Below are 25,766 nucleotides of genomic sequence, written 5' to 3' on the forward strand. Positions count from 1 at the left end.
AGTGTGCTGAAGGGATGGTCATACAGTGGGTGTCTCACATTTTCAGTTTTACATCATGGATGTCTCACATCATCCTGTGCCAATAACGGGTCCAGTGTTTCCCTTCCCTTCCCTTCCCTTCCAGGGACCAACACATGATTTTGGTGGTGGAAAGGGCAGAAAGAGCCCAACAATGAAGGGAAATTCCTTTCACTCCTTGTCTAATCCAGTGAAAAATCCACATGATTTGCTGCAAGTCCACATGATTTGCTGCAGCCCTACATTGGTGCAGGAACCAGATAACATGGAGTAGTGTGTAAGTATTTGTAACCTACATGATTTCATACCATCAAGCTGCTTTTATAAAATGTATGTGTATAGCAAAGTATGGGTGTCGGAATAGGCAACTGAGTAGCTGATACGGATGGCAGTGACTTTTGCGGAATGAAGGGAAGTGAAGGGTTACTCATCTTTTCTCAGGATGCCGTGATTGTGTCCATCGTAGCCCAGTCCCCAGGTCTGTCTGATGTGAAACTCCATGGACACTCATAAAACTGCACCACAATAAGAAATGGCCATGCTCTTAATTTCATACAACTCTAAACTAGTTGTTCTTCTATTACTAAGCAGGACATGGAAAGAATGTTCCTGATGTAGCTCAAAATATACACTTGCTTTTTTACAGTTATATCACATTGCTGAGTCCTCCTGAGTCTGTGATCCATCAAAACCCCTAGACACTTCTCAGTGGACTCATCTACATGAGATGCTTTACTTGGCATTAGACTGATCTAATGAGCAGTAAAGCATCAGTGTCTACACATGCACAGGATTTACTGTGCATTAAATTAGTCTAATGAGCCGTTTGCTAGTACAAATACAAACAGGCACTAGATAACTGGCACATTAGCTAATGTGCTGTAGTGCATATATAGATGCTGACAGACCAACTTGTTCCCAGTCAGCCCAGGCAGCAGGGGGTCTGCTGTTGCCTGGCTAAGCCCCAAGTGGGGGGGAGCTGTGCCAGCTGAAGGGGCAGCTGTCTCCCTGCCACATTGGGATCGGGATGGGTCCCAATCCCTACGTGGCCAGGAAAGCTGTGCTGGCTGCAGGGGCAGCTGTCTCCCCACCATGTTGGGATCAGGAACCTGCCATGTGGTAGGGAGATAGCTGGCCCTGCATTTAGCACAGCTCTCCCTGCCTGATGGAGATCAGGACTAGGCCTGGAGGCTAGCACTTCTGGGAGGCTGGAGCTTCCCCTGGCTGCTACAGTGAGGCAGAGCAGGGCATGAACAACCCTGGACTAGGCTGCTTCAATCAGGTGCAATTTGCTCCCAGTGGGGCACATGTGTAGACATGCAGCTGGGAATGTATTAATGAGCCTGACCTTTCTGCACAGAAAAGTCAGGCACATTAATTGCACATGTAGATGTGCCCAGTAATACTGTCATCTAGTCTCCCATTCTGTATTTGTGCTTTTGATTATTCTTTCTTACGTGAAGCACCTTGTATTTGCACTGAAATTCATTTTATTGCTTCTAGCCCAGCTTTCCAATCTATCAAGGTCCTATTGAAATCTACTCCTATCCTCTAGTATGTTGACAATCGTTCTCAATGACTGCATCTATACATGCTTTACTGTGAAGTAAACTAATTAGCTGTGGAGTAAAGCATAACAGTTTACATGTGTGACAGCATTAGGCCGCAGTAAATTAATTTATGCCAAGGACAGTACTATCTTACTCAAGGGACACTACTCCCTTACACAGGGACAATTAACTGCAATTAAATGCATGTGTAGATGCTGACCAGAGACAAATTGTGCCCGGTCAGCCCAGACAGCGGGAGTGAGACTCCTGCCTGCCACCTAGCCACATGGCTACACTTTCAGCACCCTCGTGCCCCAGCCAACCCCTGAGCCACCTAATGCTGCCACCGGGAGCCCGGGGCTGACCCCCTGTATCCCCTTCCAGCTGGGGCCTGCTCTGAACCAGCTAAAATTGCTGCTGTCCCAGACACACATGTAGACGTGCCAAGGAGTAGTTTATTGCAGCTCAAACTGCTCTGGAGTTTATTGCTTCACATTAATTGCACATGTAGAGGCACCCACTTTTGTGTCATCTATAGATTTGCTCAGGAACTTCTCTGTTCTGGCATCCAAATAATTAATAAACTTGTTGAACTGCACCAGACCCAGGGCAGATTGCTAAAGCTCAGCAGCTGTGAAGAGCTCAGTGTTTGCTGCTCCAAACACTGCAAGATAGTGCAAACCAAAATGTAGGTTGCAAAACTAAAAACCAAGCAGATACACACACTTAAACATGCTCAGCAAATCAAGTCAGTTCAGTTATCAGAAATCTCTTAACATTGATATAAGATAATAAAATTCTGTATCCTGTGCAAACAATATCCCAAATTGTTTTTCACAATTTTCATAGATTCATAGATTGTAGAGTCAGAAGGGACCCCAAAGGATCATTGTGTCCGAACCCCTACCCCAGGCAGGAAAAGGACTGTGGTCAGATGACCCCAGCCAGGTGCCTATCTAGCCTCTTCTTGAAGACCTCCAAGTTAGGTGACAGTACCACCTCTTTTGGCAGCCCGTTCCAGATTCTGGCCATCCTTACTGTGAAAAATTTCTTTCTAATGTCTAACCTGAATCTACTCTCCACTAGTTTGTACCCATTATTCCTAGTTACTCCTAGGGGTGCTCTGGGAAACAGCGAATCTCCAACTCTCCATTGTCCTCCCTTAATAAACTTATAGGCTGCTATAAGATCTCCCCTCAGACATCTCTTGTGAAGGCTGAAGAGATCCAGATCCCTCAATCTCCGCTCATAAGGTCTTGCACGGAGGCCACTAATCATACATGTGGCCCTCCTCTGGACCCTCTCCAGATTCTCTGCATCCCTCTTGAAGTGCAGCGTCCAAAACTGGACGCAGTACTCCAACTGTGGCCTGACCAATGCCAGGTAGAGGAGGAGCATCACCTCCCTCGATCTGTTCGTCATGCATCTGCTAATGCACGATAAGGTGTGATTGGCTTTGTTGATGGCTTCGTTACACTACTGGCTTATGTTCATCTTGGAGTCAACTCTGACTCCAAGATCCCTTTCAGCCGCTGAGCTGCTGAGGAGGTCACCCCGCAACCTATAGGTGTGCAGGGGATTCCTCCTTCCTAGGTGGAGTACCTTGCATTTGTTTTTGTTGAACTGCATCCTCTTTCATTCTGTCCATTGCTCCAACCTGTCCAGATCGGCCTGTATCCGCTCCCTGCCCTCTGCTGTGTTAACTTTGCCCCATAACTTGGTGTCATCTGCAAACTTGGACAGGGTGCTCTCCACACCCTCGTCCAAATCGCTGATGAAGATATTAAATAACACTGGTCTAAGGACCCAACCCTGTGGGACACCACTGCCTACCTCCTTCCAGGCCGAGAATGACCCGTCCACCACTACTCTCTGAGTGCGGTCCCTGAGCCAGTTTACCACCCACCTGACTGTGTAGGCGTCCACTCCACAGCCTGCTAGATTCCTTATTAGAAGAGGATGTGAAACTGTATCGAAGGCCTTCTTAAAGTCCAGGCAGATGACATCTGCCTCAGCTCCAGTTTCAAGGCAGTGTGTTACCTGGTTATAAAAGGCTATAAGGTTTGTCACACAGGATCTACCTGTGATGAACCTGTGCTGGTTTTGTTTCAGCATCAATTCCTCTGCTGGGCCTTTAAAGTTAAATATTTATAGTTAAATATGCAACACTATAAATAGCAGCAGAGGGAACAAATAGGCAAGAGAAGACAGCTGAGATTTGGAGAGATGAAGACATGACAGGCCACTGCTGGATACAAGGTAATTATTTCACTTACCTGTCTCAGGCCTCTGGTCTGTTCTAATATCGCAACTTGTGAAACTAGCTGCATAAATCTCTCATAAAACAGTAGGGTCCCATTTCTGGCGGTCCCGTCAGCTCCTGGCTGCACAGCCTGGGGCTGGCTGGGAACTGTCCTGGTCTGGGGCATGTCCCAGCCCCACAGATTTTTCCTAACCTGGGTGATAGAGGCATAGGGCTTGGATCTACCAGTGGGGCAGCTAGTAGTGAACCCCTGGCAGGGTAGGGAATCCCCACCCAATGGAGGGTCACTGCTAGCATCCCCACCAGTAGATTTGGGCAGGGGGCTGGGACCTCCCTTGCAAGCTCTTTCCAAGCCCTCTGTCCCAACTGGGGAGCCGGGGCTGGGAGCTCCCTGCTGCCAGGGCAGGGAGACATTGTCTCTGCCCAGGCTGCACCACCAGAGCCCACCGTGGCAGCAGCGCCTGGGGGCAGGGAGCAATCTCTCAGCCCCTTCCAGGAGACAGCTGTCTCCTGGCCTGGTGCTCCCTACCAGCCCCTGGGCTAGCATCAAGGGGGGAGCCAAAAGCTCCCCCTGACTGCTGCAGGAGGCCCATGCAGGGCCCATGCAAATCTGCTCCTGAATCCCCACACATGTAGACACCTACCTGGGTGCCCATCCTGCATCATTTGCATGTGTAGATGCACCCAAGGTGTTTCCTATGGAGTCTTTCAGGACCTGATTCAGAGAGGTGCTGGGCACCTGCATAAGACACTGATGTCTGGGTGAGTGAGGGGGAGGATGAACATTTCTCAGGACCCGGCCCTCATTACTCTGTGTACTTATGGTCAATTGTAAACTTTTCTGACATGGAAAATTATCAGTTATATTTTTAAAGCAGGAGCACTGATGTAAAAATCATGTCTGAAATATTTTACCTCTTTGGACCCCAGGAGTGAATTCTACCAGTGTTGAGATAGTGCTTAATCCATGTGAAGTGCTATAATGATATCCATGGTGTTCACTGTTTGTTTGGAGGCTGCACCCTCTGCTGTGAGAGAAGATGGGCAGGATTCACCTTAGTATGCTTGAACAGCATTAACATTTTTATTGTGTGCAGAGATGGCTGTATTTGAGTGTTTCTATATTTAATGGTAACAGTCTCTGCCCTACTTTGTGAAATATTTATGTTCCTTTGGAATGGAAAGGACTTTTGACTTTGATGTTAGACTTTTTGTTTGCTGGCTACCTATAAGAGATTTTTGTTTTCAGGTGATAAAAAATGAAATCCATGAAATTCATAACCAAAGCTAATCTCTGCAAAAATGTTTAACTTTAGCATAAGACAGGGAGATAGTTTTCTTCAGAAAAAAATCATCTGATAAATCCTAGTACAGTAGACCTTTAGGAAAAGTTTTAGCAGTACTGTGGACAGGAATATAAGCTGGAAGATGCCCAAGATATTACCTGTAGCATCTTTTTTGATCCAGTCAGCGCTATTCATATTTAGAATAAAAGCATTTATCCAAATTGCTACAGCAGATTCATTTCTCATAATGAATAAGGTGGTGCCCTTTTGCAGTGTTCGTTGCCTGCCATTCTTCCAAGTATACAGAAATTATGTATGAAGCTAGGAACACACATTGCATTTATTTCTGGATAAGTTTTACCTGGGTGTATCTATACATCACCCTACGGCAACGTAGCAATCACGTGGGTCTACAAATGATCACTGGCAATGTCGCTGTAGTGGTGCACTGCCTGGCTATAGCGCACTGCTACGGTGACCTAGCCGGTGAATCTCATCGTGTGCTACCCGTACGTTGCAATATGGGCAGCTACTGCACTGTGTTTTATTACTTCCCCCAAGCAAGAAAAATGGCTCACTACTAATGTCTCTGGACAGCGATGTGTAGACATGCCCCCTGTGTTTGTCCCAAAACAAATTTATCTTGAGATTGACATATGCACACATCACCCTTCCAATCATGGTTTAATTAGCGGCTGAATGCAAAGTTGCTTTTCTTCCATTAATTCAGTGATGCAATCCTAAGATAACTGTGCAGACATACTTTATATATCCCAGGATAAATGGTTACTTCCTCTTATCCAGGAAATATTTTTTAGAATTTATCGCTGGACAATAGACACATATCTCTGTATGACTGCACTTTGTTCCAGGATAAAATGGTTTATTCTGGGATAATTGCAATGTCTATTTGCAGACTGAAAGGAAAAGGCTCTGTTAGTATCTGAGTGATTGGCATTGTAACCTTCTATTTCTGTGTCTCATAGGAAAAGCATAGTTTTGTATAGGTTAAACAAGACAGTGGAGATGTTTCTCTTTAAAACAAAGTCTCGCAACACGAGACATGCCAGCCTGTGGAGTATTCTCTTACTGAGGAGGCTATGATATTTGCATGTTATCTGAAGAACTATGAAGAGACATAAAAACAATTTTCAAATGTTCTCCTGGGCCACTTGAGATTCATGAAGACACAAGAAAAACTTTTTCATGTTGTATATAGTTTCCAAAAGACAGTGCCTTTGTTTTTATACAATTGAGTTGCACCAGATTACAAATTAAAAAAAAAAAAGTGAATTCTGATCTCAGAGTCAATCAGGACACATTTCTGTCCATTCAGAATAATAACAAACAAGTTTTATGGAGGCAGGATTTAGGTAGAAAACAGGCTTCCCTGACTCAGCCATAATGTCTCCCAGACCTCCCTCCATCACAAGGTTTCCAACTGTCCTTAAATTTATGAACACTCAATAAATAACCAGGATAAAAACTCCCATCAATAAATTCCATAAAAAAATAATGCTGTCCTTAAAAATGTGAAGCAAAATCAGGTCCATAAAAACACAGAGCTGATTGAAGATCAGTGGTTAGAAAAGAAGCTAGATGCAGCCTTGAACCACAGACAGAGCACAGCAGCTTTCCCACTCCTGGTGTCTGAGTGGGAGACAGTGCCCTCAAGGGACTTCTTCTCAGGGCTTTGTGGTTCCTCCCCCAAACCCCATTCATGTGCTGCTGCTGGTGTTGGTGCTGCTCCAGGTGCTGCCTCCCATCTGTCTGTAACACTGCTGCGTGGCAGGTATGTGGACACTGGTCCTTTCTTGGGGATCTGTCCTGGGACGGGGGAGATGGGCTTGTGGGGTTAATACTAAAGGGTCAACATGGTGCAGGGTGTAGTTGGGTGTACCAGGGCATGGAGGTGAGTAAAGGATCTTTGGGGTAGAGGCAGTGTGGTGTAAAACCCTTGCAGTCAAGTACGTTCCTAACCCAAGAATTTTTTACTGATAATTGACAAACTTTTTACTGACACCCAAACTTTTTATCATGGTTTGAACTCCACCCATGTCTAGGGGCTGGCAGATGAGTTACATTTCCATGATGTAAAACATTTGTCAGTCAAAACATACATCAGTAATAATGTCTGGCTGTCAGTAAAAAGTTTTCAGATGGTCAGTGAAAAAATAAGTCTGCAGTTCTCAACCCTGCTCCAATGCCTCTGTTGTCACAGGCCAGGTGGGCACTGTGAGTGTATCAATTTTATCACAGGCCAGCTGTGCTGTTTGATTCAGTTTCAGATCGAGGAGGCAAAGTTGGGAGTGGAATAAAGGCAAATTTATTATAGTTTACGCACACACAACAGGTAACAGAAAGATAAATGCTATAAGCAGATAATGCAGTATAAAAGAGCTAATAGTAAATAATAACAACAGATAATAATAACAGATAGATAGATAGATAGATAAATCTGTCACAGGCCAACTGGGCACTGCAAGGGTATTAGCCACACTGGGCTGTTCAAAACAACAAATAGACAGACATGGGTTGGCAACTTATCGATAGTCCCTCAATGCCAGGTGTGCGCCAAGTGATTCCAGTGAAGTCAGGCGTCCCTGATGATTGACGCTGTCAGAGGGATTATCGGGGAAGGACCCTTGTTCAGGATCCGATCCTCACTCACACCGGGAGTCTGGGGTCTGGGTGTGGAACAGAAATGACCGTTCTGTTCCCTCCTTCCTGCTGGTTACCTGATGCACGTGCTTTTTATACCTAGTCTTATGTTAATCTGTTGGCCTCAGGGCCACTCACAATGTTGCCCTATAGCTGTTACCCTATGGGATTGAAAGGTGTTAAAATTATCATAAAAGGTTACTACCCAGACTCAGGTTTATCCAATAAGCAAATTATGATGCAGCACATTTAGGTTTGAAATCGACATCGCTTCACCTAAATCCCAACCCCTTTTAGGCTTCATTTGAATATGCTTTCTTGGGATATGCTTTCCTGGAATGTGTTGGGTGTGCCAAGCAGTTAGATCCAATTTTTATTGCTAAGGCTAAACCCTGAGCAGCTACAGTTAGGCCAGATAATCTCACAGCTACAGCTTTGCCTATGGGGCCCAGTCAGTTTCATAAACAGTTAATTTATCATTTTGGTTAAACTTATGACAGACAAGTTACATTTGCAGTTTACAAACTTACAAGCTTATATTAACTAATATTACCTGTTTAGGCAAAATACCAAATGCCTCCAAGAAGCACATATTATTGCTTATTAATCCCTCTGGTTCTGGCTGTCACACTCCTTATGCTTAGAGGTCCCTGTGTCCAGTTCTGGGCAGCGCACATTAACAAGCACACGGACAAGTTTGAGAGAGTCCAAAGAAGAGCCACCTGTATGATCAAATTCTTAAAAGGCAAGCCATATGAGGGAAGGCTGAGGGAGCTGGGACTCTTCAGCCTGAGGAAAAAAAGTCTGAGAGGGGACCAGGTAGAAGCTTACTGCTACGCTAGGGGAGTACATCAAGGGTTCGGTAAGCAACTGGTCACCAGGGCACCCAAGGGGAAAACCAGGAGTAATGGCCACAAACTCCTGGAAGATCGATTCAGGCTCAACGTTAGGAAAAGCTTCACAGTGGGGTGTCCTGACTGGAATAAGCTCCCTCCAGAGGTGGTGCAATCACCTACCCTGGAAATATTCAAGAAGAGACTGGACAGTCATCTTGCTGGGGTCATCTGAACCCAGTTATCTTTCCTGCCTAGTGCAGGGGGCTGGACCCGATGGTCTTCCAAGGTCCATTACGGCCTTACAATCTATGAATCTATGATTAGACTTGCAGGACCCACAGATTCACCCTGAATCAGTTACTTACCTGACATCAGTTTTTACTTTGCACTGGGCACATCTACATGAGACACTACTGCACAGCGGTTACTGCACATTTATTTAGTACTTAAATAATCAAGTACTGAATAAATATGCAGTAACTGCAGTTACTGTGCAGTAGCACCAGTGAACATGTTTTTAGTGATGTTACTGCACAGTAGCCTAATAATATGGTGCAGTAGCGTATTAGCACTGTTGGTGCTGTGATGTGCTACTATGCAGTAGGGCTGTGCGAAATTTCACTGGCTGTTTCATTTTGACCCTGTTTCGACTCATTTTGAGCTCAAAACAGTGACATCAAAATGAAAGGCTTCAAAACAGCCTTGAAATGAAACGAGGGCAGTCAAAATGTTTCAAAAGTTTCAAAACGTTTTGAGTTTCAAAGCTCAAGCTGGGCTTGCTTGCCGTTAAAGAGGAACTGCGGAGAGGGAGTGGGAAGAGGGGGAAGGACTGCTCTGATAGTGACATGTGTAGCTGGCCAGTGACTGTCATCCTTTTCTGAGGTGCCTTCCAATCCCAGTGCTCTGTGTGAGGGATGGAAAAATAGCATAAAAAGCATTGTTTGAACTGAGCTTTCTCTGTGCCTTCACACTTACAAGTGACACAAGTTTTCCTCTGAGCAGTTTGAGGTGCAGTTTCTCAGAAACACCTGCACCTATCTCCTTGAAACTTGGCAGGCTTTGTGGCCTCACCAGTGGCCACCATCCTGGCAGTTTTCACCCCACTGTGTCTTAACACACACATGACACAAGTTTTTCTTTCAGGATTTTCAGGTGATGTTTCCCATAAACACCTGCACATACCTCCTTGAACCTTGGCAGGCTTCATGGACTCAGAAGGGGCTACCATCCCTGCAAGTTTCATCTGAGGCAGGAAGGAAATGACAAAGATATAGGCAGTTTCCTCCTTCCCCATTATAGCCTATGGGCGAAACGTCACAACAGCATCCAAACAGCAAAACAGTTTTGACAAAACAAAATGGAACAGTGCTTTCAAAATGAAACGAAACTTGAAATGAAAACTGTTCCCTTGAAACATTGAAACAGAAGTCAAAATTAAACAGTGCTGTTTCGCACAGGCCTATTACGCAGTATTATTTGGCTACTTCGCAGGTAGTGTCTTGTGTAGACATGCCAAATAAGTCCTTGATTATGTTTTAATGCAAGTTGCCATGGTACCAACTTTCCCAAATTTGTGTGACAAATATAACTGTGTTGGTCACACAAATTTCAGGTGCTAAGAAGATGATGAGAATAAGGGATTTATTAGCAGCTGTATTCCTATTTTATTTCTTCTCTTCCCTGGAGTAACCAGCTAACATGTATTTGAAATCCACACACCCTGGAGCTTATATAAAATACAAGGTTTGAATGTGTTATAATGCCTACAGAAAACCTGTAGGGTCAGCATTTTAAAAGACATCTTTTTTTGATCTCACACATTTTATTTATTTCGGGCACAAGCATTTTAATAAGTTAGCCTTCAAATTCTATGTAGGAGTACTTGCAGTAAGTTGAACAAACTGATCTCAATAGCTGAGTGAAGGAGGAAGGTAGTTTCTAGGGGTGTGACTTCAAGCAATGAAGAGCACAGCCAGTACTTTGGACTACATCGGAAAATGTGATTGAAGCCAGTACAATTTGTGAGGCATTGGCACAATGTGATCCCAGGAGGACACCTCTTGGGAGACAGGAATCTGCATTTTATATAATGTGAGGTGTCTAAGTTACATTCAGGTAACTTGGGGGAACTGAAGAAATCCGTCCTGAAGTTGATCCTTGAGATATGTATACCTGGATAAACAGGACATCACTTCACACATCTGCCAGTATGACAGTTTTGTGAATTTAAGGGCTGGTGAAGAATATCTACATTTTGGGTTTGGGAATAAAATTTGGGTTTTGATGGAGCCAAATATTTTTTCATGTACTGTGTCTGCTTTCCCTAAAATTGTGTTACTTTTCTTCAGAAGCTTTACAGCTGAACATGGTTTGTTTGGGTTTTTCTGGAAGTTTGTGGCTGAAACTTTTTTGGCTGTAAAAATAAAACTTTTTGTTCGTTTCTGAACTTTTTTCAAGTGGAAACTGAAAGTCAAGAATTTTGATTAGAACAGAAATACATTCTTGGCAACATTTTCCCAGGAAAAAAAATATCCACTTTTCCAAGGAGGTCAAGGGAATTATTCATGCAAGCAGCAGGACTGTGTCCTTTTGCAGGTATTGCTTCCATGCTCAGCAGCCAGGTTTTCCCATGCAAGGAAAATGATAGTGCATGAACTGAAAAAGGGACAGCATTTATCATGAAGAATTCAGAACAATATTATAAAGATCTCTAGTCCTGATTACTACAAGGCAATTAAACTAGGGGTGATTATGAAATTGGGAGGTCGCTTAATCATCAGGTTGATTCACGGCTGTATCTTTTATTATTAGAAACCCAGTTTTCTGTGCAAAGTCCAAGTCTTTGTTGCCTTATATGCATTGCTGCTTTATGAAGCCAACATCAATAGCTTGGTCTATCTGTGTGCACCTGTGTCTGTCTGTGTACTAGTTTGTCTTTTAAAATGGGCTACCTGAAGGTGCTTTGTCTGGCAGTGCTGCTGACCTGCTCCTTCTCCTTTACAGTAGGTTTGCCATTTTCTATTTCTTAGCCTAAGGCCCAACTGGGATTTCACTGGGTTTTTTTTCTGGGAATGTAAAATTATCTATTTATTTTACAGATCAGAAACTCCGCCAAAGAAAAAGGTAATCATGACATGATTATACACATCAGCCTAATAGAAAATGGAGAGGGGTCAGTTAGTTTTACAGGCTAGGATAATGTTTGGCTGGAAGTCGCTGCCATCTGGATAATAATATATATGTGTTGATTTGTTTGATAGTTTATGACATAGATGAAAGGCAGCTGAGAAGCAACATCCCGGAAATAAATGCAGGTAAGGAAACAAGATGGGAAAAATTATACGTCTGTCTGCTGATTTGTAGTTTTTGGGACTTTCAAAGCCTGTGACAGAGGACGGGGCTGGGCAGAGATAGCTTCGCCAGTACAAAGAGAAATCTCAAGTATAATGAAGAAAGTGTGTTCTGTAGAAAAGATGAAAATGTGTGCATCAGCTGGTTGAGGAGAGGCAAGACTTGATGGTAAAAGGAAGCAGGAGGTAGGTCTGGGGGAAAAGGGAGTTGATAGAGAGTTGGTGCCATGCAAAGTCCCTCAAGGACAAAGACACAGCACATTCAACCCTAAGGTTTACTTCCAAAAAGTGGTTGTGGGCAACCAGTGGTCAGCAGAAAGGTCAAAAATTGAACATTTGGGGAGCAAGGCAATGGGAGGACAGGCTTAATGGGCATTTGAGTTAGTTCAAGCTAAGCTGCTTAGTTCCAACTTTTCTCCAAAATGAAACTTTGGGTGAACTCCTTGGAGAGACTCTAATTGAATTGCAAAGGTTTGTACCTCTTACTCTACTTACATGTCTCTTAAATAAGTTACTTCGGTTCATGCTGCATGATAACAGAGATGGGAGGATAAATTATTTCTGCAGTAAAATATCTTCATGCGCTTACGAGAACTTCACCCACACTTTTTTCATCTGCTGATACCACTTGTTATCTGCTTTTCATCGGCTGATGACAATCGGTTAGTTTTGCTGACAGAGGATATTGTGCTGATACTTTTTCTACTCCTAAAAAAATCTTGCTTCTACATGCAAAAGAAAAAAAAAGTCTTAACAGTTAATTTGATGGTGAGGTTTACCGTATGCATTGTGATGTATGATATTAAATGAAGACAAAAAGAGGTGTGTATATATTGCTGGCTTTCAGATGCCTTAGTAGTCTATTCAGACTCTACTCTGGATATTGAATTTGAGATCTACAGTTTACATAAAACAGACATTTGTGTACCTAAGTCTGAAATGAGTGTCCATATGAGCATCTAAATGTCTACAAATAACCTGTTTGTACATTTAAGTTGAACTGTGTAAAAGCACACGAAGGACATAAGCCTATCTTATTCCCTCGCTTTAAATAAACATCCATTGTAAGCACGTGCCGTAGAATTGTCTATTGTGGTGATCTTATCTCTTCCCTACAGTATCTGACATTGGGCACTAGTGGAGAGAGGTTACTGATGTATTCTGGTGTGCCGCTTCTGGTTTTGTTTGGTTTTACTGAACAGAGAGATGGATGGGAGCTGCAACGGTCAAATTCAGTTCTGAAATTCCCTAATGACATGGGTTGAGTTTGGTACAAAATACTGGAATTGTTCATATCATGAATTATCCTGACCTACTTTAAACTACCATTTATCTCATTTCAGCAACAAGGAGGCGACTTTTTGAAGGTGATATTATCTTATCGGTATGTAATACTAATCAGATAATGTTTCTGGGAAATTGTAGAGCATGTTTAAAATGTTAACAAGAAATGTGATGATTTTCTTAACAGCCAGAGAGAAATGCACTAAGAAACAGCTCATACAGATGGAAATTTCCTATCCCCTACATCCTGGCTGACAGCTTGGGTAATAAGGCACTTTTGTTAACTTCATTAGATGTATGATGGATCCTTGCTTAGCTGAACTCTGTTGGAAAATCCCCTTTTATTTGCAAAATGTTCATACATATGAGACATCTGTAGTATAAAATAATACCAAAAAGGAAGAGGAACATAAAAACAAAACTATATGTAACAGTCTAGAAGCATTATAATACTACCATAACAAAATCTGTAGGTGCACGTGTTCACTTTTTGCATTTATGGTGACCAGGTTAGGACTTCAAATAATCCGAGCGTACCTATACATAGGGATCAGAAAAGTGAGAGCCTCTTGTACTCCATTTTGTACAGTTGGCATGTAGTATTGGTTTTAATAACACTGGGACCCCCTGACATTGGAGATACCTACAGTGCAGTTATGACAATTTAATAATTTTAATTAATAGTTAATTACAAATTAATTAATAGTCTCAGCTCAGCAGCTCTATTAATGAAATACAGATTTTTTTAAATGAAAAGTTTAAAGCCATTTTCCTTTTTTTGAGATCTCGTTTAAGAAACTGTTCAGAAGGCTTAACAATTTGTTGGCTGACATTTATAGTAAATGTTTGACAACCATCTCACCCATCTCTCATAAAATATATGCAACCAGATGTAGGGACAGGTAAAGTTCATAGCATGTAGCAATCGAAATTATACAACCGCATTCAAAGCACTAAATGCATCCAGTGAGATTATTTCAGTTAAGGCTCTTTGATAAATCAGCAACTAGAGAACCCATTGCCATTCACCTTTGTCATGGCATAAAAAGTGGTTGTCTTTGATCAAGAAGGATGAGGATGACTCCATTCTCTGATAATAGCCTATTCATTCTGTTTCTTTCAAATCGATATTTTGAATTTTGCTTGCTATTTAATAATTTAATACAATTATTAATTTAATATAGGAGAAATGATTAATATCATTTACTACAATAGTGGCACCAGTCAAGATCTGGGCTTCTCTGTGCTGAGTACTGTGGAAACAGAAAATCTGGGGCCATATCCAAATAGACCTTGTAGGCACTGCTGTTACAATACCTCAGATTTAAGCTTCTTATCCCAAGAGGTTGATCCCATTTGACTAGACTCGTCCTTATGGGCATCTTCAGAGGACTGATTAGGGCCTCTTTTGCTCTGCGGTGATCCTACTCCACCTAGAAAGGTGTATAATCCCATTTGTCAGAGAGACACCATGGAGAGCAGCTGTATGATAGAGGGGAAAGGGCCTTCCACCTTGTATCCTAGTAGCTTAGAAGTGCTTAGGACACTTCCCCAGGGATTGTGAGACACAAATCCTAGACCCACCCTAGGCCTGGGGCTCCCTTTGAGAGCAATGCTCATTTCACTGAGCCACAGAGTGAGGCTTCCTTTGACTTGCTTTCTTGCTGGACCCATATATCTTCCTGTGTTGGCTGCCCAGTGATCCAACTTCAATAGCAGGGGTGGAAGGTGTGCTTGACCCTAAATATCTTGTGGCCTTGTAGTTAGGAAATTTTCCTGGGAAGTAGGAGATATGGATTCAAACTCTCTCTGGGTGAGGGGGGATGGGGGCAAGAACCTGAGGCTATCATGAGCTATTAGGCTAAAAGTTAAGAAGACTTCCCCTGGTCTGCCCTCCAAATCCCATTTTGGGGACTTGTATGGAATTGCTTTATTTCCCAAGTGGAATAATATCACTAATTGACCAACAATTGTTTTAAGTGTTGGCAATATATCAGGTGAGGAGTGTAGCTATGCTTGTGCCACATCAGTTCATCTTGTCTGTCACAGAAATACCTGAAAATCCTATCTCTGCATTTTGCAGGAAAATTAATACCATTTCTTCTCTTTCAGATCTGAATGCTAAGGGAGTTATCTTGCAGGCCTTTGAAATGTTCCGATTGAAAACTTGCGTTGATTTCAAACCCTATGAAGGAGAAAAGACGTACCTCAAATTTGAGAAACTAGATGGGTAATTGTATATTTATGAACTGATTTATAACATAATCTATTTGATTTATGAACTGGTTACATTTTGATTTCCTGATCTTTTCTTGTGCATGTGTGTTCATTTGGTGAATTTCAGTGCATGTGTATTTGCATCCTAGCTATGGTAGAAGACACAAATATCTTTAAGCTAAGATTTCTCCCCCAGAATGAATTTGCATCATGTGATAAAAAGAAGCCAGTGTTGATGGGTTAACCAGGCAAAGCTTTTGCCTGGTCTCTCTTCCTGATATTCTTGATGTATGTTCTTCAAATTGTTTTTGTTCTGAGTTCCAGCTGTAGGAGAGATCACTTCTGTGTGTGTGTGTTAATGAAGCAGTTGAAATCCTCCAAATTAACAAATTCTGCCTGGTAAAAACTGGAGCAACCTGTCAGCAGGTTGTTTTCAGTGAGTGAACTTGGCTTTGGTCCATGAGAGCCCAGCTTTACTGATTTTGGCACATGCTGTAGGAACCACCTGTTTTCTAAGACTTTTGTTGGGAAGACCCAGTCAGGGAGTGGGTTGGACAGGCATGATGATCCTCTCTAGGCGCAGACAGAAAAGAAGCTCCCCATTGTAATTCATGGCACTTCAACGGAAGCGCTATGAGTTTCAATGATCCCTCAGACCTAACAGAAGTTTGCTGTTGGGTCCTGGGGGCTGGGGAATCCAGCTGTTCTTTAGAGCAGCTGCAAGCCTGCAGCTGTTCTCCTGATAGCAATACTCCACTCTCTCCCAGCCATGGCCCTGCTTTCAGAATGGGAGGGAAGAAAGGGAGCGGAGGGAGCTCATTCTGGGTGTTCCCCAGCTAGTGATAGCAGGTAGGGCAGGCATGTGGATTGAAGCCCCCGCATCCTTGGGGGGCTTCAATCCACCCACACCACCCTTCAGCTCCGCCTGAAAAAACACCAGACTGAGCTCCCTTTTTTCTCTTTCCCCCCTCCCACTTTGAAGGCAACATCAAAGCTGGGCTGAGCTACGGTCAGTCGAGTCCTGAATGCAGACACAATTTACTGAAGGTGCTCCATTTTGGAGCATCTTCATCTGAACCCTATTGCATAAGGGTTAAGATTTTCATGGGATTGTGCCCTTTTAAAGTGCTCTGTAGCCATGCACTTGTGTTTGGTAACAACTGTGGAGTGCTTTCAGGGGCCAAATTGGGTGAAAATTGTCACTTCTGTCTGCGTCTCTTGGTTAGAGTTTGGTTAGAGTTAGTGGGGCTGTTTGGTTAGAGAAGGAGGTTGTAGATTGTCCTCTATCTCAGACATAGGAGGTAATTGTTATTCTTTTGACATGTTACTAGTTTAAGGCATAGGCAGGCAAGGTTCTTTGAGTAGATGTGATATCTTTTATTAGACCAATGGAGACATTTAAGACAAGTGCATAAAGCCAAACACTTAAAGCCATGTTTGTGAACACACCCAAGGAAGTCTGTATCCATCAAGCTTTTAGTTAAATCAGTGCAAACTTCTGGGTGCTAAACACTTCTGCAGGCACACTGCAAAAGAGGGCTAAATGGTCGACCATCTTGCCTGCTCCTAGCTGCAGACTATGGGGTGCTAAGGCTCTGCCATTACTCCCTTATGTTGGCTACCCAGATTGGAGGATAAGCAGTCTCTGCAGAGCTGCTGCACCCACTCCCATATCTGTGAGCTGGGATTACACAGAGAGTGGGAAAGGCCTTGCTTTCACCTCCCTAGCACATTGCCCAATGCAGGAGAATGCATGCTGTGCTGCGCCACTGTGTCAGCTCTCCCATCCCAATGGAGCAAAGTGAAACCAGGAGGCTAATTGTTTCCTTTAGACACAGTCTGCTTCCCAATCTGTTTCTGGGGCAGTGCAACTGCATGCTACTCTGGGCCTGGGGTCTGTGGCAGTTTTACAATTAAGGTGGATCCAGGCATGCAATTTTGGAAGCATTATTCTGTGTTGTATCTTAATCTAATAACTGAGTTAGTAAGTGAAGACAAATCATAAAAAGTATTAAACAAGCTGGTTGCAATAACTGAATATTTGTCCTACAGCTGCTGGTCTTACGTGGGGGATCTTCAGACTGGTCAAACTGTATCTATTGGTGACCGGTGCGACTATAAATACCTAGTGGAACATGAGGTCTTGCATGCACTGGGATTCTACCATGAGCAGTCAAGGACAGACCGTGATGACTATGTTCAGATATGGTGGGATCAGATCACTGAAGGTAATCTGCAATGCTGTGATCATATTAGAATAATAGGGTTGGAAGGAATCTCAAGTGTCATCTCAAGCCATCTCAGACTGATACCTCTTCAGTTTCTTCCTGAAAACCTCCAGTGAGGGAGATTCTACAGTTTCTTATTATTCCATTGTCCTAGTGTTCTTATCATCCTGAAACACAAAAATATATGTTCTTTTAGTAACGGGTCTTCTGTCTGTGGACTTAGAAAAAAAATATCTTTATTTCCATTTTAGTATCTGTATTTTAAATATGGGAATAATAATGGCTGCTTATCTGTTGTAGATATGAGCATTAGCTAGTGATGTATGTAAATCACTTTGAATATGTTAAGTTCTAAGTCTCATTCTCAGTGGGCACGTCTACACGTGCATTTATGTCACATTAAATTTACTGCATAGTAAGTTACTGTGCAGTAAGCGGGTTTAGGCCAGCATCTACACATGCAGGTGTTAAAGCACAGTAACCCTGTGTGTAGACCAAATTAGGACTAAATTTCATCCCAAGTCAGTCCATACACACACAGTGCTATTGCGCAGTAAGGCGTCTACATGTGCATTACTGCACAGTAACTAATCAGGCATAAATTTGATACCTGCAGGTATAAAATTTACACTGAAGTTGGAGTAAGTCAATAGATTTACTGTGCAGTATGAGTGAGCATGTGTAGACGCTGCCCATACTGCACAGTAATTTTTGGTTACTGCGCAGTAATTTTGGTTACTCCACAGTAAAGGTGCATGTGTAGACATGCCCAGTCTAGCCTAATTGTATCTTTTTTTCTAGGTTATGCATATGCTTTTGACAAACACAATGATAGTTACCTATTGGACCTAAATACCCCATATGATTATGAATCTGTTCTGCATTATGGACCTTATTCTTTCAACATCCATAGCAACATCTCTTCTATCACAACTAAAATTCCTAAATTCAATGAGATTATTGGGCAAAGGCTGGATCTGAGTAGGATCGACTCACTTGAGCTGAATAAGTTATATGGCTGCTGTAAGTTTATTTTTCTTTTTCCAGTATTTTGATATACTAGTTTGTGTTCTGCAGTACATCAGTAAAGTCATGTGACAGGAGATGTAATGCTTCAGCTTTGGACAAAGGATCTTTTAGCAATAGTAGAAAAATATGGCCCTCATTCTGCAGAGTGATCAATATGGACTGGCTCATTTGAAGTCCTAGTGGAAGAGTCTATAGGGTCCTCAAACACAGACAGCAATACAAGATTAGGGTCTTTCAATAATAATTAGTGTTTCATTCATGGACTGCTGTCAGTAAGCAGGATGTTTTTCAAAGCATATGAGAAATTATAGCACAGCATTTAAGGTAATAGTCTAGGACCTAGGAGACCCATGTTCAATTATTTTCCTGTGTGATCTTAGAAAAAGTCACATGACGCCATATCCAAAAGGCGTGATTTCGGTGGGAATCTTGGCACCTAACTACCATTTTGAATATGCCCTTTCGTGTCTCTGAGCCTCATCTCCCAACTGCAAACTCATGGGGATGCTAAGAAGGTAAATAGGTTAAGCATACATGGGATACTCAGATCCTCTTCTGGTGTTCAGTATGTGAGTTGACAGTGTTCCTCGGTTCCTATGTAAAATGCATGTACAGAAACACACATGCTCTATATCTAACAGCTTCCAGCCTCACTTTGTTGGATCAGTGCACCTTCGAGAACATCAATATCTGTGGGATGGTGCAGGGTGAACAAGATGATGCCGACTGGGGCCATACTCTAGGCAAACCCGGAAATGAGGACCACACCTTACTGGGGCACTGTAAAGGTAGGGTACTTGTGTGCATTTTTCTTTGTAGTAATAATGCAAGAATATTACTATACTTCAACGTTCTCTGAAAATAAATATGATAGAGAGGTAAGTGACAGAGATGCCAGTTTTAAGGCTTAGTCTGAACAGTTGCTATCAAGCCTGTGTGCTCAGCCATCAGACAGAAGGATCAGTGATTTTCATTTGAGGGGACTGTAGAACTCAAGAACTTTTTAAAACTGTTTGAAAACTGCTCCGGGTCAAGTAAAGACACAGAGAGGAAGCAAGGTTATTGTAAACTGGTATAGCTCCCCTGGCTTCAGCAGAGCCCCGCTGGATTGAACAAAGTAAGGATCTGCCTTTTCTTTATGCACACGTGCTCCTACTTTGCATCAATTTCTAATTCTTGAATGACTGAAGCTACCACTGCCCAAGTATTTCCAAGCAATTGGATTGCTGGGAAAATATCATGAACACTTCTCAGGACCTGGACCTCATTATGCAATATCATAATGCACAAAACTAGTTTAGAACAAATCCTGACTTTAAAAGTTTTACAAGTTTAAAGACATATGGAACAAATCCTCAGCAAAGTTTCAGTGTATTTGTTTTTAGTGGAATTGGGGGTGCAGCTTGGGGGAGACGCATTTAAAACCCATGCCTGGTTTTAGTGCACAGTAAAAAGAAGACTGTAAACATGATCATGCATGAAAGAACCCATCGGCAGAAGGGTTGCTGGCAAGGGGAGAGAGAGGCCTAATCTAACAAGACCTTAGTGAGACAAGTGATACAGTTAATGCAAGGACAAAACTGTGGGTGGTTAATAAGAAACAAGTGTGATATTTGTACAGTAATTCAAAGGGCTTACACAGCAAAGTAGAAAAAATTGAGCTATTGGCACATAATAGAAAATTGTCTGTTTTAGGGGTAAGAGACACATGATGGAATAGAAACCATAACTGAGACACAGATATTGTAGTAGGTTCATAGGAAAGTAAGGCTGGAAGTTACCTTGTGAGGTCATCTGTTCCAAGCCCCTTGCTTAAAGCAGGATTATTCCTGACTAAACCATCCCAACCAAGTGTCTGCTCTTGAAAATGTATAGGGTTGGAGATTCCACAGCTTCCCTAGGTAGCCTGTTCCAGCACGTGACCACCCTCACAGTCAAAATGTTTGTCTTAGTCTCCAACCTAAACGTCTTCTGCTGTATCTTGAGACCATTGCTCCTACTCCTATCCCCTATGGCCACAGAGGAAAGTCTATCGCCATCCTCTTTATAATCTCCCTTCAGATATTTGAAGACTTATCAAATCCTCTCTCAGGCTTTTCCTCTTCAAACTCAACAGTCCTAGTTCTTTCATCTTTTCCTCCTAAGTCAGGTTTCCCAGGCCTCTAATTATTTTTGTTGCTCTCCGTTGGACTCTTTCCAGTCTGTCTGCATCTTTCTTGAAGTGTGGGGCCTAAAACTGGACATAGTACTTCAGGTAAGTCGTCACCAGTGCTGAGTAGAGAGAAAGAATCACTTCCCTTGATTTTCAAGAAGCATGTTGGTTAATACAACCCAGCATGCTGTTGATCTTTTTTCCAACAAAAGCAAATAGACATGCTTGTCAGGCAAAGTAAATATAATGCTAAGCACATGGGGGTCACACTGCATGTTAATGACATGACAGACTCTAAAAAAATAAGGGGAAACATGGATAGAGTAGAATTGATTTGGAACAAAATTACTTTAGGGCAATATGGGGTAAAAGAAATTCTATGGGAAAAGTGCTGGAGATCCCAAGGGTCAGCTCTGGAGATGTACAGAGCTCTCTGTAATGTTGCTGGAGAGAGCAATGCAACAGGGAATTGTCTTTTTATGAGAGACTAACTTTCCAAATACAGATTGGGACACAAATGCTATCAGTAAAGGTAGAGCTCAGTTATTCCAGTAGATGGATTCTTTCACTAAATAGTCTCTGAAGCCACAAGAAAGGCCATTTTAGATATGAGGCAATGGCATTTTAGGTATGGTTTTGGTAAACATTGAGGACTTGGTAGAAGAGCTGGTCATAGAAAATAATCTTAGTTTGAGTGATCATGGGTCGATTCAGTTGAAATTACATGGAAGGATAAATAAAAGTAGGTTTGCAACTGTGGTTTTTAATTTCAAAGGGCAAACTTTAATGAACTAAAAAACTAGTTAGTGAAGTCAGTTGGACATCAGGGCTCAAGGGCTTCAATAGGGAGGAGGCTTGGGATGCCTTTTAGTCAAAAATACAAAATATTTCTGGACCTTTGTCTCAGGTAGAGGAGAAAAATCACAGAGAAAAGCTCCAAGAATAATGATAAAGAGCATTTGGAGATTCTATAAAGAATGCATTTTTTTTTTAGATGGGGGATATTTTATGCATTTGGATACCAGGACTGGAAATGCCAGTCAGTCAGCTCTTCTGGAATCTCGTGTCTTTTATCCAAAGAGGAAAGAGAAATGCCTGCAGTTTTTCTACAAGCTCAATGGAAGCCCACAAGATAAGCTAGTTATCTGGGTTAAAATGGATGATGGAACTGGCAACGTAAGGAAGATGGTAAAGTTGCACACCATCCAAGGTGAGAGTTTCTGTGATGTGTATATTTTTATCACCTCCAACGATGATGAGGGAAATTGCATCTGCTTTACTGCTGACAGTTCCAGTGCTGGATCCTCTGACTACCTCATTCTTTGAAAGCCAGATATAAGGGTGGAGGTGTTATAGGCCTATATTCAAATGGATAGATATGGTAAGTCCTGGAAAACATAAGCCTCAAGGTTTGGAACAGACATTGCATAAACCAGTTTGAGCTCAATCACTTAATTCTGATACTACATTCAACCAGGTTTATCTCAAACTGGTTTCGGCCATTCTGAAACTGGCTTATGTGCGCTGAATGTCTGTTCTGCTACAATGTTTAAACCAGTTTCTGATCACTTAAACCAGTTTCTGTGTAATGTCTGTCCCTAGCCCAAAGGTCATTCTGAATGTAATAGTTGAATACAAGAAGGACTCCACCTCAGTACCGTCTCTTTCTACCGGAAGCAGGGTGGGCTGGATAGACTTGTTAGGCTTTTCTGTCATTGTAGGAGATTTAAAAAATATAGGGGCAAATGTTTGTTTTTAGTGTAAATAGAGACTGACACTGTTTACATCAAATGTGTAACTGGTTTTACAATGGTACAACTGTTGTTTTCTTTGTATATTAATGATCGTGAGTTCTTAGGCTACCGTTGGTATCGAACAGCTAGTGGTATAAGTAAATGCAAGCGCCTAAGTGTGGTTTATTCTACCGTGCTTGGATCCCTGAGAAACTGATAATACAAAAGGTAGGCGGGTCCTTCTCCTCCTCACTGCTTTTTTGTTAGCTTAAGAGAAAGATGGTGTTTTGAAAAAGCAGCTGCATTAATAGATTTTCAGGGACTGGAGCATGGTGGAATAAAACTGTATTAAAGTACTTAAGCCCACCTAGGCACCCAGTAAATTAAATATCATCTTGCCTTTAGCATTCAAAGAGATTCCATCACATGATGCTTGAGGAAAACTGACCATGATTTACGACTGTGATACCTATTTATCGCTCTTAAAAATGTTAATTTTCCCTTCAGCTGACGGAAAACATCACTGGAAGTTATCCAATATTCCCTTTAACGTCCAAACCAAATTCCGCTATGCTTTTCAAGGCATCAAAGGAGATCCAGCCAGTTCTAGTGGTGGAATTACCATTGATGACATCAGCCTGACAGAGACAAAATGTCCCACCAGTGTCTGGCACATTAGGAACTTCACTACCCTTTTTAACAGTACTTCAAGAGGCGATTTCATCTCTAGCCCAGTATTCTACAGCTCAGAAGGCTATGGTTTTGAATTGAGGCTTTATCCCCATGGAAGAGCAACCTCCTCATATGTAAATTACATGGGGATTACTTTCCATTTGTGCAGCAGCGAGAATGATGGACTTTTAGAATGGCCTGCTGGGAACAGGCAAGCGATTCTCACTGTTCTGGATCAAGACCCGGAAGTAGCCCAAAGGATGTCCTTAAGCCTTAGCTTTACTACAAACCCTAACCAGCGTGTATATGGTAAGTCTTGGTCCACGGGTCATAAGATGGAAATGAGGAGCTTTTCCGGGGAAAGATGTTATAAAAACTGGATGCATGGTCAGGTTTGTTCTGGTGGTAACTCTACTTGATGGGAGATGAATTTGAACCCATGTTTTCATCAGCTCCAATATTTTTCTCCAACAGAGAAAAACGACACACTCCAATGGGATAAACCATCCATTACTGGAAATTTTTCTTCTTCCTGTAACTGTTATGTGGGCCCAGGTGCAGGCTGGAATTCTTTCCTGACTCATAGAGAAATGCACTGGAAAAATTTCCTCAAAAACGATGATCTTTTCATCTTTGCAGATTTTGAAGGTATAGTATCATAACAGAGTACCCTGTCAACAATCAGAGAACAGAACATTTACTTAGCTTACTGTTACTAAGGAAGATGTAGAAGATTTAGGTTGTTTATATGGCTAGACGTCATCATCTTCTAGAAAAGATTTTTCAATTGTTTAGTGATCTGCATGCCTTGATTGCTGGATGTCCCCAACTTGAGACTCGTTTAAAAGACCTTGATTCCCAGATTTATTTATGAGATCAGATTTTCAAAAAGTGCTTGACATTTTTCCTCTAAGGTGATCCCACTTGCATGCCCAAACACAGAGGTACCCAACAAATCATTAGTCGGTTTTGAAATTCTTGGTTTTGAAAATGAATCAGGCATCTATTGAGCATTGAAAAGCGTGGCATAAGCAATAAGGACATTTTTGACCCTTCTGCACTTTATTATAGATCTGGTTCTATAATCCATACCTGCAAGGGCCCTCATTTTAACTATACTTGCTGCCTTGGTTGTCTTTACACATGCATTTACTGCGTATTAAATTTACTGCATAGTAAATTACTGCGCAGTAAGTGGGGTTTAGGTAGGCATCTACATGCAGGCATTACAGTTCAGTAACACTGTGCGGATCAACTTGGGGCTAAAGTTAGTCTTATGTCAATCCACACACACAGCGTTACTGTAGAGTAAGGCGTCTACATGTGTGTTTTTACTTAGTAACTAATTGGGCATAAATTTGATACCTGTATGATTCAGGTATTAAATTTACACCCAAGTCAGTGTAAGTCATCATATTAACTGTACAGTACAGCTGCGCACATATAGATGCATGCCTGTACTGTGCAGTAATTTTTTGGTTACTGCACAGTAACTGCGTACATGTAGATGCACCCCTTGAGTAGTACCTTACTGCAGGAAATAGTTCATTGAACATAATGGGACTTGTTATACTAGAAAGCATTATACAGGGGGAACTTTAGAACTGGGTTCTGTGCTTAGCAGCTGGGAATTGGGGTATAGTCATACAGTAACACTTAAAATTGGGTACTAACAGCACTAAGAAAACATAATGCAGGAGGATCTATTCTCCTGTCAGCACATATGCATCTGATTAATAAAGCTAATTTCCTTTCTGACAACCACTCTGAGTCAATACCCATTTTTAAAAATATTACTGCATCTTAAAGTTTTGAGTGTACACTGACTTCTATAAGTGCAAGCTACTCATTGGGTACCAACCTAACCCCCGCAGCCCTGGGTTGTATCCCTCAGTAAGCTCTCAGTCTCTTACTGGTAGTTCCAAGGCAGCTCAGTGTGTGATCAGCTAGGCGCTGTCTTGCAGACTTCCTCGCCAGGAGACCCTTCTCCAGCAGCTTGTAGGCCAAACTGCCTGCCTGCTCTCATGCACTGGCTTTATGCACCTCCTAAGCCCTGCCCCCCTGGTCATGTGGCCCAGCCACTCCCCATGGGTGTTCCCTTTCTGTGTCTAATGACCTGCTTGCTTTCTCAGCTCGGGCTTAGCTCAGCAGCCTGCAGCTTGCCACCTGCCCATTTGCTAGCAGCCAGCCCACGAATAGTCAGCTGGTCTCGTGCCTGCCAACTCTCCTACAGCCAGCCTGTTCCATGCAGTAGTCTCTTGGCTGGCTGCAGGTGTCCCCCTCTCCCTAACGCAGCTCCCTGCCCAGGGCAGGGGGATTCCTGGCTGCCTGCCCCCTCGCAGTCCTAACTTCAGGGTTCTCTCCCCTTCAAGTGAAAGGGCCCACAGGCTCCCTGTCACAAGGACATTGAGCAACTTTTGGACATTACTGATCTGAGTGATATACTAGACCATAAACTTTTCCCTCCCAGTCCATTCCTGCAATTAG

The 25,766-nt window shown here is 42.4% G+C and overlaps 1 protein-coding gene across 1 annotated transcript; it reads left to right on the forward strand.

Annotated features, from left to right (window-relative positions):
* Positions 1–423: 423 nt before the first annotated feature.
* LOC102387802 (meprin A subunit alpha-like) lies at positions 424–23,941 on the forward strand. The gene is made up of 11 exons (XM_006035289.1): positions 424–496; positions 11,875–11,928; positions 13,308–13,348; positions 13,436–13,511; positions 15,361–15,478; positions 17,518–17,693; positions 18,495–18,716; positions 19,364–19,510; positions 21,869–22,084; positions 23,115–23,588; positions 23,754–23,941. The coding sequence occupies exons 1-11, from the start codon at positions 424–426 to the stop codon at positions 23,939–23,941; spliced, it is 1,785 nt and encodes a 594-aa protein (XP_006035351.1).
* Positions 23,942–25,766: the final 1,825 nt, after the last annotated feature.

This window comes from Alligator sinensis, unplaced genomic scaffold, assembly GCF_000455745.1.
Source record: "Alligator sinensis unplaced genomic scaffold, ASM45574v1 scaffold1666_1, whole genome shotgun sequence".
Lineage (NCBI taxonomy): Eukaryota > Metazoa > Chordata > Crocodylia > Alligatoridae > Alligator > Alligator sinensis.